The sequence below is a fragment of the Carlito syrichta genome, unplaced genomic scaffold (assembly GCF_000164805.1).
Source record: "Carlito syrichta isolate Samal-C Ts95f unplaced genomic scaffold, Tarsius_syrichta-2.0.1 Scaffold316274, whole genome shotgun sequence".
Taxonomy (NCBI): Eukaryota; Metazoa; Chordata; class Mammalia; order Primates; family Tarsiidae; genus Carlito; species Carlito syrichta.
Genome location: NW_007260370.1, coordinates 1,063,371 through 1,083,116, shown reverse-complemented (window position 1 = coordinate 1,083,116; position 19,746 = coordinate 1,063,371). Strand labels below are relative to the sequence as shown.

The 19,746-nt window shown below is 35.5% G+C and overlaps 1 protein-coding gene across 1 annotated transcript in view; it reads left to right on the top strand.

Moving 5' to 3' along the window:
* Nucleotides 1–19,746, top strand: part of ADGB (androglobin) — a 192,999-nt gene that overhangs the window by 72,157 nt on the left and 101,096 nt on the right. The window contains exons 9-11 of the mRNA XM_008074020.1: nucleotides 1,515–1,637; nucleotides 14,312–14,406; nucleotides 18,599–18,773. Of these exons, the coding sequence (XP_008072211.1) occupies nucleotides 1,515–1,637; nucleotides 14,312–14,406; nucleotides 18,599–18,773 (393 nt within the window). The remainder of the gene's footprint in view (nucleotides 1–1,514; nucleotides 1,638–14,311; nucleotides 14,407–18,598; nucleotides 18,774–19,746) is intronic.

Sequence of the window (19,746 nt, the reverse complement as noted above, 5' to 3'; positions counted from 1 at the left end):
CCCAATCCAGAAGGAGCAATAGCTCCTCCATTCTAACAAGTAGGCACAAGTCACAAGAATGAGGGGTACAGGTGTTGGTGGGTAAGCGGACTTGGTAAGAGACGACAAGTACTTGTGACAAAAGACCTCTGTTTTCTCTGTTTATACACATCCTAGCTACAAGCTGAGAGTGAGGTGGAGGTGGATGATGTAGATTCTCACGGAGATTTAAAATAGATGTGATGAGGTTTGCAGAACTAGGGGAGGATTATCTCCAGCAGGAATCAGCTGCCAAGTTTATTCAGAATAGAATGGGGTATTGCCAGATGGGTGGAATGAAATGACAGAGTAGCCACACTTATTTAGGGCATTGGCAAAAACACATTTTTGGTAAGCACTGTTGTATACTATCCAAATTTCTGTGTGAAACAGCTTAATTTTTTCTATTTATAATTTTTATTATGTATTATATTATTTCTAAATGATAAATTCTGAATGGAGTTTGAAGGCTTTTGAAGTCCTATTTTAAGATTATACATGAAATCACATATTGCTACCCCAAATTAGTTGTATTGAATTAAGCTACTATATATAGAAAGAAAATTCATAAAATAAAATTCTGATAATAAACTATTTTTTATACTTAAGTTTCCTGGTTAGGTGTCTCATCCTGTGTTTCAAATTATAGTTATCTTTACTTTTGTATCTCATGTAAGTATAAAATCTACTGTAAAAACTGAGATATAAGGCTAGTTTGTCTTGAATGCTAAGAAAGATTATAAGTAGTTAATGTCAAGTAGTTTTTATTTATGAAAATTAAAAAAAATGAACAACCTGACAAATAATGATTACAAATTTAGCAGATGATACAGAGAATAAAATGGAAGAAATCTAGACTTATTAAGGAATAAAAACGTCTTGGGAACAAATTTTTTGAAGTTGAAGGATGACATGTTTCATAGAAATAAGTATATGAATGAGAATTCAAATGGTGGGGATAGTTCTGGGTACAAAGGTTTTATTACCCAAGACATATAGTCAATAGGATGCTGGTTTGTGAATGTTGGTTGAATTCTGGGTTCCACAAGAAAATATGTTGGAGACAGAAAACTGTGTTTTCTTGAGACAGAGACCCCAAATCAGGAAAACCTGAGAGAGCTCCATATTTAGGACTCAACTTTCAGTATGTGCTTTGCTATTTTTTGTTTTATATAGAAAATTAGCTTGACGCAACAATTTTATATAAATAAAATGTATCCAAGTGATCATCTCCATGAAACAAAATTGTATGTAATAGACAATAAGTAAGGCTGCATGTCTTTCATAATACATATCAATTTTCTAAGTTTTCTCTGGTTTTATTGTGATGTTTCTAATTAGAAGGGTTGTATTCTGAAGAAATTGTTGCTATGGTCTCACATTTAAATAATACTATTGTTTTGGCCTTTTTTTCAAAACAATGACTAAATAAGAAGCATAGTTTGAGGTTTTCTAGTTAAGATTTACTGTGTGTGTTTTTTTTTTTAATATGTTAGAGAAAGCAGACACAAAAGACATTGGAAAGAAGAGAAGTAAAGATGGAGAAAAGTTCAAATTTTCACTTCATGGTTCAAGACCCTCATCAGATGTGCAATATTCTATGCAGTCCCTATTAGATTGTAAGCTTTTAGTCTCTTGGAATAATAACTATCTTAGTTGTTTCTTAAAATGCTGAAAAACACTGGATCATAGAAAAACATTTTCTCTTTTGAAATAACTAAATAAGCTTATTCAAGGTTGCCATAAATGCTCCATAATGTTGAAATAAATGTGAATGCCTGTTGGGGCAAGGGCCTACATATGAGAGAAGTCAACTTGTCCAAGTTCTTAAAATGTATCAGTCACAGGAAAAGCATCCACGTAGAGTGGAGGCTTCTGCTGGTTGTTTTCAAGTATTCCTGTGGGAAAAAAAAAATACTCAGAGTTTAAATTTATCATCCAAATCAAATTTAAAGTTTGAATTTAAAGTAAATTCAAAGTTACTAGCTTCAGTTGATAGAGGCCAGTCACCAAATGGAACAAAAGTGCACATTTGTCTCCTTGCTCATGGTGGGCCTCCAGCTCCTTTACTTTGTTCTAAAAAAGAACAATGAGGTTAAAGACTCTAGAAGTGTCAACTGTAACTCAATTAACAACCACACTTTTTTGTATATTATATTTTGACTGATTAGACACAGAGATGTATTTATAATTAGCCCATTGTATAAAAGTCATTTCTTTTTTAGTGAAAATCCTTGAGTTTCTGGGTCTGTCACTTAAAATCATATTGGTAATCCCTTATTTCAGTTCATATATTTCCAGTTTGGACTTCCAAATTGTCTCAAAAGACCCCTGGGCCTGTGCACTTTTATCCTCTGCATTCCCTAAAACAATCTGGATGCAATAGTCTCTTTAAAAAGATATCAGGTTTAAAAAGATATATGCTGTTTAAAAAAAAAAAAAAAAGTTACACCTCAGCCTATTCAGAAGGAAGACTGGAATATCTCTTCTGAGATTTTTTAGTTTCAATACTGGGTCATCCATTTTGGTGCTTCCAGAATATAGACTGTAATTTTCAGCTCATCCTTCATTACATGCTGAAAACATTCTTTTTTACCTCTAACACTGTGCTTTATTTGGCTTTTATTTTGTCTATTTTCTTACTATATTATGATTTATATAAGAACATTTTAGCAATTAGTACTTCTTATTTTTACTGAAACATGTCTGGTGATGTGAGTAGAAAAAGCAGTCTAGTCGTTGTATTTTTAATAATATATTAAAAATTGTTCCAGCCTAAGAAACATAGTGATACCTCATCTCTACAAAGAATGAAAAACATTAGCCAAGTATGGTGGCATGTTCCAGCTACTTGGAAGGCTGAGGTGGAAAGATGGCCTGAGACCAGAAAGCCCATGAGGTCGAGGATGCAGTGAGCCATGATGGTGTCACTGTATTCCAACCTGGGTGACAGAGACCCCGACTTACAAACAAACAAACCACAAATAATAAAATGTGGTTTTTTTGTATTAAAACCTTAAGCAACATTTTTGATAGTGGGCAATATCACATTTCCAAAGTTACTGAATAGTCTTCATTTTTGTGAAAATGGCTAAAACTTTCTCTGAGTTTCTTTCTTTGTGAAAATAAAGATAATGCTGTCTTTTCTTTTTCTTGCTGAACTCATAATTAATGTCAATCTCAGCATACATAATGTAGATCAAAGTTTGAACTGTGGAGGTGAGGTGACAGAGTTTAGATATCTTCTCCAACACAGTGTTTTGAGTATCAGGCAAACGATTGAGTCTCTTTAAACTCAGGGTCTCTGTCTATAAATCAGCTTCATGGTATCTGTGAGAGTTCTTGGGAAAATTAAATGGTAAATTCCAAGCAAGTGCATATTACTTGTTGGTAGAACTACATTTTAGCATATTTATTGCTAAAGTTTTGTTAAATGTGCTAAAGATAATATATTGTGTTAAAACATGTAAAAACTCTGTAAGAGTATTTTTTAAAATTCTATAGGAGTATTAAACTCTATAGGAGTATTTTTAAAATGTTTAAAACTCTATAGGAATATTTTGTCAGGCATAAATAAAAGAGTTGTCATGTGCATTTCCTTCTCCCAAGGCGTTAAATCTAAATAGGTTTCTCATAGTATTGTTATAATTCATTTCCTTTCAGCAGTTGCTTTAATTTTCTTGTGACTGAGATAATGGATGGGCACAGAACATTCAAGAAGCAACTGAGGGGCAAGCCCTTCTGGTCCCCTCCTGTGGTGGGAGCTTTTCTGTCCTCAATAAATCCTGCTTTCTCAAAAACAAAAAACAAACAAACCCAAAAAACAAAAAAACAAAAAACAAACAAAAAAAGAAGCAACTGAGCTCCAATTCCAACTCTTGTGGAAAAAATAACATGACATTTATATGGTTTATGTATGACTTGATATTGAAAGTGCAATATGTTACAGTTGGTTCTGAGAAGTCACTGAAAATTTAATATAAAGAACCCTGCTTTATCAGTATTCTGAAAGTAGCATATTTATCACAGCTATCATTGAAATAAAATGGCGCTCTCAGTTTTAAACTATTATAAAGAAGATATGGTTTTTATAATGATAGAAGATATGTAAAGATTTGTATGTGTTTATATATTATATAGTTAATAGCCAATGCATACTGTAATAACTATGTGTTATTTAAGATTTCTTTTCATTTGGTAATTTTCAAAACAAACCTATTAATTTAGGAATATCAACTGCCATGCCTAACAAATGGTTCAAACAGCATCTATATTTCTTTCTCCACTACAGAAAACCCAAGACTAGTTTTAATCAGTGGTAGGAAATGATTTTCTACATGGTGTTTAAGAGACTGATGCTCCTCCCTTCTTATGGTGCTGATACCTTTAGCATGTGAATTCTAAAAAGTTCTATAGCAGTGGGAAGGAAAAGAGCTTGGAGAGTCCCAGACTCAAGGTTTTTGAAGGCAAAACTAGATGTATTGAATGTCATTTCTGGTCACATTCCCTTGACTATAATTCAGTTTTATGACCACACCTAACTGTAAGAGACTTTGGAAAATATAGCTTGGCTAAATGCTCAAGAGAAAGCAGAAACCATTTGGTAAACAATGATCAATCTTTACCACATTCCACTTCCCGGATCACCAACTGTTCATTTCACTCTTCTTCCCAAATACATAATACAGCCACCACTTATCAAGAGTCCCAACCAAATTACTATCTAGTGTTTGCATCTAGTTTAAAATCCAGGGTCTCCAAGTCATGTACATACACACAATACTTATACCCACACTCGTATATTTGCTGCCATCTCTAGTGTACTATTGAAAAGAGATCGAGTAATGCAACATTAAGCCCCATTCATAAATGAAAGAACAGGAGACATTGTAGTTACTAAGCATTAGCATTTCTAAAATTCTACTGAGAGAGCCCCTTTAAGACCTTTGTCCTGGCATAGAGAAGAAATTCTTTGGCACTGACTCTGCTCTCCTGGAGGAACTCCAAACTACGGAGTTAAAGTGAGCATATGCACACAGAGTCTTGCTCCAGAGTTCACACTACTAACTACTATGTTACATCTCATCTTAACATCTATGAATATTAACAACATTAAAAGTTGTTGAACTCCTTTATTGTCTAAACAACTAAGTTTAAAATGTAACTTAAAAAAGACTTGGACAAAAATTGTGACATTAACTAGAAACACCTAAATTCTAGGTGAATGAACAAATCAGATCCTTTTAATATCTTAGAAAAAATTATGAAAAATTTTAGAGATTTGTGTTTTTAAATTAACTTATTAAATACACTTGGAATTTGTATAGTAATGTAGTATAGTTCAGTGGCATCATACCATTTAAAAAAATTGTTTCAAAGGAGCAAAGATTCATAACATTGAAATATGACTCAGTGAAATAGTACTCAGTGAAATAGCAAAGATTCATAACATTGAAATATGACTCAGTGAAATTTTTCTCTGACCATGAGAAAAATTGCTTGCACTTGACAATTTCCTCCTCTTCCTGAGTTCACAGTTATGTGAAAATTTCCCAGCCTCTCTTGAAGTAAGATGTGGCCTTGTGCCTTAGTTCTAGTTCATAGAATATGAAGAAAAGGGAAAGTGACCCATAAAGTGCTTTCCTTTTGTTGGTTTGATGCTGGTAATAGCACAATGTTAGAGGTGGCAGAGCCACAGGACAGACAGAGCAGGAATCCGTGAATTACTACTTGGACATGTACCTGCTGATCAGGAATGTTTATTTAGTACTTTATATGAGCAAAAATAAACTAATATCTTGGTTAAGTAATATATTTTACTGTGTTTGTTATAACAACTGTTATTACCTAAGGATAAACTAACTACTGCCAGAAATTGAGTACTAGTAACAAGCTAAAAATATGTATTTGCTTAGCAGTAGGGAAGCAGACAGTGAAGAAATAAATATCTCAAGCTTAAGGAAACCTCATACCACAGCAACACGTTTGGGAGAACTGGAACCCATAACGATTTGGAAGGTAGCCAAGCACTCAATGAGTCTGAATCTCTAAAATAAGTGGCTGAATATCTACTATTGTAGGCAGTGTTTCATTTGTAATATTTACTGTTAGCAAGACATTTCCAATAAGAGAAAAGCTTAGGTAAGCATTGTGTTTTTCTAAAATGAGAAAAAAAATCGAGAAAATTCAGATATCACAGAACTTACAAGATTGAAAATGAAGACCATTTCTTGACCTCAATTAATTTGAGATAAGACTTAACAAGTATTCAGCAACAAAGTTTCAGTAAAACTTTTTTTTTTTTTGAGTTGGAGTCTCACACTTGTCACCCAGGCTGGAGTGTGCCATGGCACACTCATAACAACTCCATCGTTGACCTGCTGTGCTCCAGCAATCCTTCCACCTCAGTCTTCCAGGTAGCTGAAACTAATTTTTTTTTTTAATTGTAGAGACAAAGTCTCGCCAAGTTGCTCGGCTGTCTCGAACCCACAGGCTCAGGCAATCCACTTGCCTCGGCCTCCCAAAGTGCTGGGATTACAAACTGAGCCACTGAACCCGGCCAGTAAAACTTCTTAAATGACATATCTGGTTGTGTCAAGGATTGTTGAGAGTATGGCCTCTTTGTTGCAGATACCTTCAAAGCAGCCTCTGTGAGGCAAAGAAGCAAAGATAAATTAGTCTTGGGAATTATGACCAAGAAAGAATATGGGTATGTGTAGCTGCCTGGAAACAAAAAGATTATAAGCCTACTAATTTTTTAAATAATTTATACTAAAAAATCATGAACCTGGTCTGAAAGTTTGTATTCTTGAGTTTTGTATCAAATCTTGGACCACCAAACATTTTCTGATAGGAAGTGGACCAAAACCATTCAGTCAACATCCTCTTTAGATATTGCCATAGAGAATAATAGCAAAGAATTTCTAGAAAGACTAGGCATCACTTTAAACTTTCAAACTTACACTTCTTTATTGTGTACCTTGGACATGTTATTTAACCTATCTCTAACTCAAAGTACTTGAAAAATGCTGTTAGTAATACATTTATTTCATAGAGTTTATACTCATATAAAATGCTTAGATCTGTGCTTAGTACAGAGTAGGTATTCAATAAAGGTAGCCATTCTAAGAAATTAAATTAACAACTCATCTGAAAAAAAGATTTATAATCTTCACCAAATGTCTCTTATGGACTTGCAGCAGCTTTGTAATAATTTGGAGTTCATCTCACCGGTGAATCAAACAACATTTCAGGCTGAAATTGTTATTTGTTAAGATGGTAAATGTTTGACATAAAATGAAATCACTCTAAAAGTGATATTTAAGTAATCTTACACATTTTATAGCAGAGTCTTCTGAAATATGCTTATTGAAAAGAAAATGAGCTGTATCACATGTGAAATGAGACATTTAATACCAATGTGCCAAAATCCTCTCTGAGGCAATAAAATTTATATAATTGGTATGACAGTTGTAGGCCATATAAGACTCATAAATATTATAGAAAATATTTTAAGGTAGTTTTAGAGATTATAATTTTAAATGTCATCTCAATTTTCAAGAGCAAATTTTTTGTAATTTCTTCATTAATCACTAGACTTGATTGTACCCAGTTGTGCTAGATCAGCGAAGAGTTGCTCCAGCATCTGGAAAGATACATAAGGAAATCCTTTGTTTGTGTCATTGATAGTTCACTGAAAGACATTATGGAGGCCCTGGATTTAAACATTTGGCTTTAGGTATTTTAAAAACAGAAAGAAAGGCAATCCTTGTTATACAATGGTAAAAGACTTGACTGAATTATATTGTAGTGTTTTATAGAAGTTAGAACTTGTGAGCAGTAATATTGAATAGGTAGCTGAGGTGATTTCTAAGCAAAGGGAAGCATGTGGAGCCTAGTATTGCCTTACTACTTACAGTAAAATGCAAGAGAGGAGAGATACAAAATAATTGCTAAGCAAAAAAGAGGAAGAACTTGAGGATTTGGAAAATTCTCAATCTATTCATACTGAAAAAAATGAGAAAGCACGTTCTGGAAAGAACACCAAGAGTGTTAGTCAGTTAATCACTCCATGAGCAGATTACCTGTGGAGTTAATCAGTCATCTCTGTTAACACCAGGAAGAGAAATGAGATTGTACAAATCCTGCCAATTTGAACTTAGGGGACAGAGAAAATAGGGTAAAATGAAGGAAGGCTGTTGAACTTCTGGGATTCTCCAGGATGGAACAACAGAACAATCGACTTTGGACATGAACATGCACTCCTCTTCAAGGAAAGGGAAGAATGACCCCAAAATTGATCCAAAGATAATCAGGGATTCCTCTTCTACCAGAGGCCCAGGGGGCAAAACTGTTTCCTCCTACATTTCAGAGGGTGGGCCCAATCCTTGGTTTCAGCAGGCTAGGCTGCCCTGCAAAAGGTCATGGTAGGAAGCTCCCCTAAATAGCCTCATGGTGGAGCCATTCCAGAGAGTCATCAGACAAGGCCTTCATCCAGAGCCAAAGGGATGGGACCACTACCTAGGCCTGTAGTTGTGACACTGCTGCCACAGGGGGTCCAGAAAACAAAGAATCCATCCGAGTATTATTCTCAAACCTTCAGATCCAGCAGGATTTGCCTTACTAGGTTTTGGACTTAATTAGGACCCGTCATTCCTTTCTTTTTTCCTATTGCTTTCTCTTGAAATGGGAATGTCTATCCTATGCCTGTCCCACCATTGTATTGTGGAAGAACATAACATGTTGGATGCCCACATAGCTAAAAAAAAAAAAATTTACCTCAGGATGAATCATACCTTAAGTCTTGACCATACCTGATTTTGACGCTATTTTGATGAGACTTGGAAATTGAAATTGATGCTGAAATGAGTTGACACTTGTTGTTGTAATAGGGTGGATGCATTTTACATGTGAAAAGGACATAAATTTTTGGGGGGGAGAAAGGCAGAGGCTAGACTGTCATGGATGGAATTAAATTAGGTCATGAGAGTGGGATCCTAATCTGACAGGGCTGGTGCTCTTATACAAGGAAGAGACACCAGATCGCTCTCACCTTTGCACTCTCACTCCCTCTGTGCATAACTGGAGAAAAGCCCTGTAAGGACACAGTGAGAAGGTGACTGTCTACAAACCAGAAAACGAGGCTTCACCAGAAACCAGCTCTAGCATTTGGACTTCTATCCTCTAGAACTGTGCCAAAATAAATTTCTGTTGCTTAAGCCACCCAGTCTCTGGTATTTGTTTATGGCATCCTAAGCAGACTAATACAAGTTAGTTTTTTAAATACAAAGCTATTCTTTTACTTAAAAAAAAACTCAGGTAAGTCTCAATCCAAGTTTTTTACTTGAATTTGCCTTTTAGTACCTATTCTTTCTTGAAGAGAAAATGTTTTTCTGTGATAAATCAAACAAATCTACCAAAAGGTAAGTGCAATGTAAAAAAGGAATATAGCAAGTTAATTTCAAAAAATTAAACTAGCCATATAATTAATTTATGTTTATTGTAATTTATATGTGAAGTATTTGTGTAATAGTTATTGTGTGCACTAGGCATGCATTCATATACATCTCTGATCTCTATAGTTTTTAATCTAGTTTTAGAGAATGATCATAAACAAGTAAACAATAAGATACTTCAGATGATAGTAAGGAATACAGATTATTGTCATGGAGAGCGAGTGATGGAGGGGAAAAGCAAGATTATTAAAAGTTTCTTTGAGCAATGCATTTAAGTTGAGCAAGCAATATGTTCAAATCATATATATAATTTTAGTTTCTTATAAAAGAGATAAAAAGCAATGTATTAGTAATTACACAACCAGGAACTTTGATCAGAGATAACCAAAAAAATGATAAATCACTGATATTGATACCATAGACGATAACACCAGAAACTTCTTATTAAACAATTCTGTTATTAATATTATTATCATTGATATCATTATTAAGGGAAAGATTATTATTGTTCTAAACATTTAATGATGAGCTTGAATCTCTGTAAGATCTAGATAATACTTTCTTAATAATCAAACAGTTAGCCAAAGTTTTTATACAGTCATCATAAATGTGAGCTATAGCACCATTGAGCCCTGAGATAATGTATGCCAACTATTTATCACGATGTCTTATATCAGAAAAATCTCAGTAAATGATAGCTCAACTTTGTCCTCATCATCTCTCTCATGGCATGCAATGCATGTAATATATATGGTATTATATAATCATCCAGTGACTATATTTTCTAGAAGAAAATACCCATTCAGCCCTCTTTCCGCTCTGTGAGAATATAGCAAGCAGGCATCCATCTGTGACAGAGACTTCACCAGGAATAGAAATTGGCTGGCACCTTGATTTAGGACTTTACAGCCTCCAGAACTGTGAGAAATATATTTCTGTTGTCTGGGAGAAAATATATGCAACCATATAATATTTTTGAAATAAGGTGCCAATATTCAAAATGTACAAAGAAATCATACAATGCAATAGCAAAAAAACAAAAACTAAAACAAAAAACTCAACTAACCCAAATAAAAAATGAACAAAGAATCTCAATAGACATTTTCCAGAAAAGATATACAAATGGCAAAGAGATTTATTCAAAGGTGTCTGGCATTACTAATCATTTGGGGAAATGCAAATGAAAACCACAATGAGATATCACCTTTCGTCTGCTAGAATGGCTCTTTTCAAAAAGACAAGTGAGAACAAATGTTGTTGAGGATCTGGAGAAAAGTGAATCCTGTAAATTGTTGGTGATCATGTAAATTAGTACAGCATTTTTTTTTTGAGGTGCACACCACCACATCTGGCTAATTTTTTTATTTTTGTAGAGATGAGTTCTTGCTATGTTTCTCAGGCTGGTCTCGAACTCCTTGCCTCAAACAATTCTTACACCTCAGTCACCCAAAGTGCTAGGATTACAGGCATGAGCTGTTGTATCTGATCCTGTTATCATTCTTTAAATTCTGTGCAAATAGACTGATAGTAATTTTTTAATGTGAGATTCTTATTTGATCTATTTAGGATTGTAATAGACACTGATATTTGTCATGGCCCTTGTTCTTTATTAGAAAAACTCAACTGTTTTTTGTCTTTTTTTTTTCCCAAGTAGGCAGTGTCTCAAGTTCAAGTCTAATATGCATCTTCAGTTCACTTTGTAATCAGGTGAGGTGGCCACTTGCACCTGTAAAGAACATCCAAATGAATGTCTTTCAAGGGCTTCTATAGAGGTTTGCTCTTCTTGAGAAAGAGACCAGATGCAGGCGGCATCGCTATTCTCCCTCTTAATCTTGTCTTGAACTTGGAAATAATATTAAAAGTGGGAATTGATAAGTGTCAGGGAAAAACCAAACAAATTGCAGCAACATCAATTCTAACCTCATTGAGTAGCTGAACCAACAGTGCACCTGCATGTCTTCAGACTTGTGTAGTGAGAAATGAACCATTTTTTGTTTTGGCTGTTGTTGAGTTTTGTGTTCCATGCAGGTAAACTTATTTCTAACTGGTAGTCTACTACAAACAGTAATTTCATGTTCAGACAAACATACTGCAATTTTTATTCATGTCAGCAATTACATTCTAAGATAAATTTAATTAAAATACTAAAATCAATACTACATTAAACTATTTTCCAAGGTATTTTTCAAAGAATACGTATACACTGAGATATTAATAGTGATAATATCGATAACTAAGTAGAGAATAAAATATACTAGGGAATGCCATTCTTTGGTCAAATGAGTTTGGTAATTTGTTTTTTGTTAACAATGGGATTTCTTCAAAATTGGACCTTCCTCACCACCAGGAAGAATCTTGTAGAACTTATTGTCCAAGTAAGACATTTCAGGAAATACTACTTTAAGTCATTTAGTATTGCTTTGCTCTTTCAACAAAAATGATTAAGTGCCTCTCATGTTGCATGAATCTTGTATTTTTACCATCAAATCCATATTGCCATCTATGTCTTTGTTCACTGTGGCCATTCTTCTTAATATTCTATTTCTGGGTTCATAAAAGAAATTCTTTATATGTATTTCTAGCTACATATTAACGATTCTTTAACATGAAAAATTGATAATCTAAACATATTACATTTATTTGCAGATAATATAAGCCATTCATATCTAATTTCCTCTGTTATTTGCCTTACTAACAAATGTTTCCACTTATTAGTAGTATAGGTAGTTAGACTCACTACTTACAAGTGAACTTAAATCTAGTCAATTACTCCCAAGCTGCTTACTGTATTTTCAATTTTGTTGTCTGTAAATGTTTAAAACAATTACCACTGCTTTTCTTATGTTTGTACTCTGCCTAAAATAAAAAACAAAAACAAAAACAAAAAAACCTGTAGCACTGGAAGAAGCAGGGTTGTATACTTCACAGCTGAAACTCCAGCTGAATTTTGCAAAGAGAGACTAATCCTTCTCAGTGGCCAGACTCAGAGAGGAACACTCAGTCTTTTCTCCACCTCTCACCTTTCATACATTCCTGAGGTGTGGAGAGCCAACTGGTTAATATGAATCTGAAAAGTACTTAGAAAAAATATTTAATCCCTTCCTCTTCCTTGAGCAGGAAGTTCTGCAGATAACTGAGAAACTGGTTTTTAAATTCTTATCCACTTCTATATTTATCAGGCATCAGAAACTTTCTCCATATAACTAACCTTTATCTCTCAACTGAGGCCTATATACATCTCTGTGTCTTTCTTTTGATCAGAGGACTTACTGGAGGACTTTGATTAGATAGATCAGTGAGCAAAGTAACTGGAGGGTGAGTGGCTGGTCCCTGCTAATCAGGGCCACTCTGGTTCAATATGGGCCTGTCAAATAGTTTCATCTGATGATAGAAGCATATGCAAAGTATTTCTGTTCACATTTGTTCTCTTAAGAGAAATAATTATTATGTTACATCTTTGAACTTGAGATCATGAGTCAGATTTTTTTTTTAATTAATTAATTTATTTATTTATTTTTGAGTTGGAGTCTCACTCTGTCGCCCAGACTGGAGTGCAGTGGCCGTTCCTGGCCACTGCAGCCTCAACCTGCTGGGCTACAGCGATCCTTCCTCCTCAGCCTTCCAAGTAGCTGGAACTACAGGTGCGCGCTACCACACCCGGCTCATTTTTTGATTTATTGTAGAGATGAGGTCTCGCTGCCCAGGTGGGTCTCGGACCCGGGGCTCAGGCAATCCACTCACCTCAGCCTCCCAAAGGCGCGGGATTACAGGTTGAGCCACCGAGCCCGGCTATGGGTCAGATTTTAAAACATACTACTTCATGCAAAGTCCTTTGTGGAATAATCCAAATTGTTAACTCAACCTCTGCATGCAAACACTTTAAAAGCTAGTTAGGGAGACAACTAGCAGACATAGATAATAACTAACATCATCAAAAAAATGTAGCATAGGTAAATATGTAGGAAAATAGTAGTCAGTATGTGTTAACAATCTATGAGAGATGTAGAAAGTTCCATTTTTAAGAGTAAAACTTTTTTTTAATAAGTTTGGCATATTGTACATCTCGATCTCAGAGAGATATTGGGCTGATATCTAATTTATACCTTGTGCCCCTAAAGATATTATTCTTGGTAATTGCATTATATAACATTGTTAAATGTGAGTATGTAAATTTATAAAGGAATATAACAAAAATTTTAATTAAAAATAAAAAAGACTAAAATGAATTCACTACTATTTTTCTACAATGTTTATAGAACAAAATAACATTGACTCAAATTTTGTAATTTCAGGGATGTTAAGAAAAACATGAACAAATAAATTAGCAATGCCCAAAAGCAAATTCCATAAACATAAACATTTCAAACAAAATAACTTATGTTTTCCATCTTGAAGAATTCATTTTATTTATGTTTTCTTTCATTTGAAGTATAGAAACTCCTGAATTTTCTTTAAGTTCAAAATAAAATAGTCTATCTATAAAAGCAAAGAAATGCCACAATTTAAAATTCATTCCTTTTAAACATGCTAATGTGTGAAGCATTTCTATGCTACACTGACTAATAAGTAGGGTATACTTATATGGTAACTCTTTTGCAATGAAGTAAAATAATGTCTTATGTATTTAAATAATACTATTGTGCACTTAAAACTAATGAGACAGTCTATAAAATAGATGCATATTGGAGATTTAACATTTGTTAAATTCATTTCTAGTCTTTTATGTATTTTTCACCAGCAAAGATAAGTTCATGAAGGCATTTGAAAATCTGGGGTGACCTATTCACAGACCCACTTTGATTAGAATTTTCACAACAAAATATATGTTTTTTTTACAGGTTCTTCATCAATACAATCCCCTCATATGGTTGTATATGCTACCTTCACACCTCTCTATTTGTTTGAAAACAAGATATTTTCACTAGAAAAGATGGTAAGCTTTCAAGATAAGGAAATACAATATGATTTATGGTGTGTGTGTGTGTGTGTGTGTGTGTGTGTGACATTACTTGCTGTGTTAGAAGGTTCACCAGAATTTAATTAAAATTCTATCCTTGGATTTCAGTTCCCCTGCCTTTAAAATTATTAGGTGCTTGACTTAAAGGACCTGGCACATCTAAAATTAGCTTAGATGATTGCAAATGACTGCAGTATCACTGTTTCTCTATCTTGCCTAGGGACTCTTTTAGGTTAGCAGTCTATGAGGATGATCTAGTTTCCCTGGTAAGTATGAGAATATAATTGAGATGTAATGTTTTTACAATAAACCTTTAGGAAACAATTTCTGTCCTAATAAAATGTCATTAAGTAGAGTACATTGCTAAAAGTTATAGCCCCAAAGACAGTGAGATCAGCAAGTAAAATAAAGGTAATAACTTACATTTATTTTTTTAATGGCAAAGAATACAAGAAAATTAAGAACAAAATAAGCAAGAAGTCATGAATTACCCTACATTATCTAATATCCTCCTCTTTTTGTGTATTCTAAATGGTTTTAATTTTATTCAGATGGGTGATCTGGGAGTTTTTAAAAAGCCTTCCCCACTGCCCAAACCCCCGCTCCTGCTTCTTTTTAAATGTTTGAAGTGAGATGCAGTAAAAAGAATGAAAGCGTCTTAGAAAAGAAAACTTCTAATGTAAGTCCTATACATGAATTATTCACAAGCATATATTGAATGCCTACTCACTGTTTCCAGCTCTATTGTAAATCCCCCTCTACCCTAATAGTAACCTAAGGATCTTTGAGACCCTTTAATAAAGTTTCTTAACTACAAACTATAACTATTATTAATACCATTGCTTTACAAGATTCAGAAGTATCGTTCAGTGTATAGAAAGTAAAATAATGTATGAGGAATTGTCTTATTTAAATTTCCCCTGCTTAAATCAAGCTAGTACATTGACAGATCATTCAAACTTTCAGTAAGTGCTAATACCATATTGTTATTTGGACCACTTCTTTACATTTCCAAAATGCTTTAAACCATTTTATTTTCTAATGTTCTACAGATCAAAAAAGAAAGTCATTTTAGACTAAAATGTTGGCTGCAATGGTAAGAAGAAATTGACACATGTAGACAAAATTATTACTAGTAAAATGTCTGGAATTTATCTAACTTCTAAATACTACTTTGAGAATGACTTCTATTTTGGATATTATTTAAATGTAACTTTTACAATAATACACCTTTTATAAATACTATACAGAGGCGCTGTCTTATTGAATAGCCTCATATTCTCCCATAACTTCATTGAAAGGATTGCTTTCAAGTGTTGACTTAGCCCATGGAAACTTCTAATACTTGACAGAGTTAAAGCTGAGGAAAAAAGGTTTCGATTTTATATCATCTGTATAAACATTTCTTAAAGACATTCTAAGGCATAATTCCAGAAGTTTCTGAAATTTTGTTAGTAAATGGCTAAAATATACAAAAAAGGGATAAAGAGAAAATGACAGCTTTCTCCACTTCTTAATTAGGCCACATTTTAAAACCACTGAAGCCGGGCTGGATGGCTCAGCCTGTAATCCCGCGCTTTGGGAGGCCGAGGTGGGTGGATTGCCTGAGCCCGCGGGTTCGAGATCCACCTGGGCAACTTGGCGAGACCTCATCTCTACAATAAATCGAAAATTAGCCGGGCGTGGTAGTGTGCGCCTGTAGGTCCAGCTACTTGGAAGGCTGAAGTGGAAGGATCGCCGGAGCCCAGCAGGTTGAGGCTGCGGTGGCCGGGAGCAACCACTGCACTCCAGTCTGGGTGACGGAGTGAGACTCAAACTCAAAAAATAAATAAATAAATAAATAAATAAATAAATAAATAAATAAATAAAACCATTGAGTCACCTTTTTCTATATTTTGAATATTTACAAAATGTTTAAATGACTCCGCTGGACTCAGTAGTGCACTGATTAACTCCTTAAAATTATTTTCCTGACCTCCGGAAGAACTTTCCTCTTTCATGGGTACTCCCACCTATTTTGTGCCTCAGGGAAGTTTAGATTAAGCTGTGGAGAAATAGACATGATATTAAGGCAGTTACCAGAAGAGGTAATAATTTGGAATAGGCTGATAAGTGGGTTTCTTTTCCTAATTTCAAGGACTATTTTGTAAATTTGCAAAATAACTAGGAAGAAAAATATTTATTGGCAAAACTGACTTCAGCGTAGTTAATATTTTATTTTATTTTACTTTACATGTATAAAGTAAGTGGTGAAAATCAGAATTTGGCTATAGGATATATCACTCTAACATTCACATACCTTAAACAATTTTATGCCATATTTCAGCCATAAATCAGAAACTTATGTCCTGCTTAAATATTATTCTGAATTATTTCAATGCTGACTGACCTCAGGAGATCTGACTTCTAGACTATGGGAAGTACCTGCTTGGGCACTCCTTGATTTGACAGGACACAGAACATCCTCTATCCCCTGCTCTTCTATGAATGTCCCCATTGCCATGAGTTATCACGGGAATTTCCCGAGGAAGAACACTCAGTTAGGGGGTGAAGGCATAATATGTAGATAAGGCAAACACCACGTCACTGACCTGAACACATTCAAGATAGTGAGCTGTTTTTTGTTTGGGATTTTTTGTTTGTTTGGTTGGTTGGGTTTTTTTTAACACTGGGTAGCAATTGCTAGTGATTCAAAAGATTTTTTACACATAAGTACTAATGTTAAAGCTTTAATCTATAAAAATAATGACTGATTCGTTTGGAACAAAACTGATGTGCTAAGATTGATTTTTGCAAACTCGATGAAATTGAACTCAAAATGTCTTCTATTTCTAATCTTTCATTTTAAAAATCTTTTTATTTTAAAGAGGTGGGATACAGTTCAGGGTTAGGTACATAATTGATCATTGTACAGGTAAAGTTTGGGTACCCTTATTCATGGTATGTGCTCCTCCCTTCCTCTGGCAGTGTCTGCCAATTCCTTTCTTATAGTCTTATGATAAATGTTCAGTGAGACCATGTAGTACTCAGAGCTTTGTTTCTGTGATAAATCACTGAGTATTGTAGACTCTAAGTCCATCCAAGTTTCTGTAAAGTTCATAATTTTGTCCTTGTTTATGGCTGCATAATATTCCATCATGTATATGTGCCGCATTTTTTTTTTTTTTACCCAGTCCTCTTTTGATGGGCAGCACGGTTGGTTCCATATTTGCGCTATTATGAATAATGTTGCAATAAACATGCATGTGTAGGTATCTTTTTTATAGAGTGATTTGAGTTCCTCCAGGTATAGTCCCAGCAGGGGGATTGTTGGGTCACATGAAAGGTTGATTTTTAGATCTTTTGGAAATCGCCATACTGTTTTCAACAGAGGTTGTACTAGCTTACACTCCCACCAACAGTATGGAAGGGTTCCCTTTTCCCCGCATCCTCCCAGTTGTTTTTTGAGTTATTGATGATGGCCATGCTGATTGGAGTTAGGTGTTATCTCATTGTGGTTTTAATTCGTTTTTTAAACTGAAAAAAAAAAAGCCCCAGAAAATGTAAAAGAGAAAAAAAATACAAATGGTAACAGTGTTCATATTGAGGGAGATAGAAATACTGGTAGTTTTCTTTGGCTTTTGTTTTTGTTTTTTTGAGTCGGATTCTCACTGTGTCGCCCAGACTGGAGTGCAGTGTCCACTCCCAGCCTCCGCAGCCTCGACCTGCTGGGCTCCAGCGATCCTTCGGCCTCAGCCTTCCGAGTAGCTGGAATTACAGGTGCGCACTATCACGCCCGGCTGATTTTTTGATTTATTGTAGAGATGAGGTCTCGCTGCCCAGGCGGGTCTCGAACCCGCGGGCTCAGGCAATCCACTCACCTCAGCCTCCCAAAGGCGCGGGATTACAGGCTGAGCCACCGAGCCCGGCAGGGCTCAGTCTTTCAAGTAGCTGGGACTACAGGTGCGTGCCACCATGCCTGGCTATTTTTTTTACTTATTGTAGAAACAAGGTCTTGCAGTGTTGCCCAGGCTGGTCTCAAACATCTGAGTTCAAGCAGTCCTCTCACTTTGGCCTCCCTAAATGCTGTGATTGCAGACATGAGCCACCACACTCAGCCTCAAAAGCATCATTTTAAACTCAAGAGACAGTTGCAAGAATCCTTTTAAATCTGCTTTTCATCTTTTAGGCAGATTCTGCTGAGAAACTTAGAGAATATGGGCTTTCCCACATCTGCAGCCATCCTGTGCTGGTAACCAGAAGTAGGTCTTGTCCTCTGGTAGCACCGCCAAAGTCACCTCCAGTACCTCCCTGGAAACTCATTCGTCAACAAAGAGAACCTGTCATAACAGATGAAGCTCAAGGTGTGTGTCATGTTGCCTTCAAATCTTTCTGGTTAACATTTCCCTGTGTGAAGGTAAAATAGTTTCATGTGTGGTGAAATACATATGTCAAGGTAAATCACCCAACATTACATCTATAGCCCACATCTAATTTTATGTCCAGATTTCATGTCTTTAAAAGATTATTCATGGCCAGGCTCGGTGGCTCAGCCTGTAATCCCACGCCTTTGGGAGGCTGAGGTGAGTGAATTTCCTAACCCCGCGGCTTCGAAACCCACCTGGGCAACTTGATGAAACCTCATCTCTACAATAAATCAAAAAACTTATCCGGGCCTGGTAGCGCATGCCTGTAGATCCAGCTACCTGGAAGGTTGAGATGGAAGGAACGCTGGAGCCCAACACGTCGAGGCTGAGGTGGCCGGGAGCGGCCACTGCACTCCAGTCTGGGCGATAGAGTGAGACTCCCAACTCAAGAAAAAAAAAATATTTATAGGAATTTAATAACCAGCACCCAATAAGAAAAACTTACATTTGGCATCCAATAAAAAAATTACTAAGCATGCAAAGAAACAGGAAAGTATGACCCATAATGTGGGGGGAAAAAAAAAATCAATCAAAGAAACTGACCTAGATGTCAGAATTAGCAGACACAGGCGTTAAAATTTGTTACTTGGCAGTGTTTCCTTTTTCTTTTTTTTAAAGGAGTCTCTCTGTCACTTTTTTTAAAGGAGTCTCTCTGTCACCCTGCCTGGAGTGCAGTGGCACGCTTATGGCCACTGCAGCCTTGGCCTGTTGGGCTCAGGTGAGATTTCTGTCTCAGCTTTCCAAGTAGCCGGAACCACAGGCGCACACCACCATGCCTGGTCAAGTTTTTGATTTATTGTAGAGATGAGGTCTCACCAAGTTGCCCAGGCTGGTCTTGAACCTCTGGACTCAGGCAATCCTCTCGCCTCTGCTTCCCAAAGTGATGGTATTACAGGTTTGAGCCACTGAG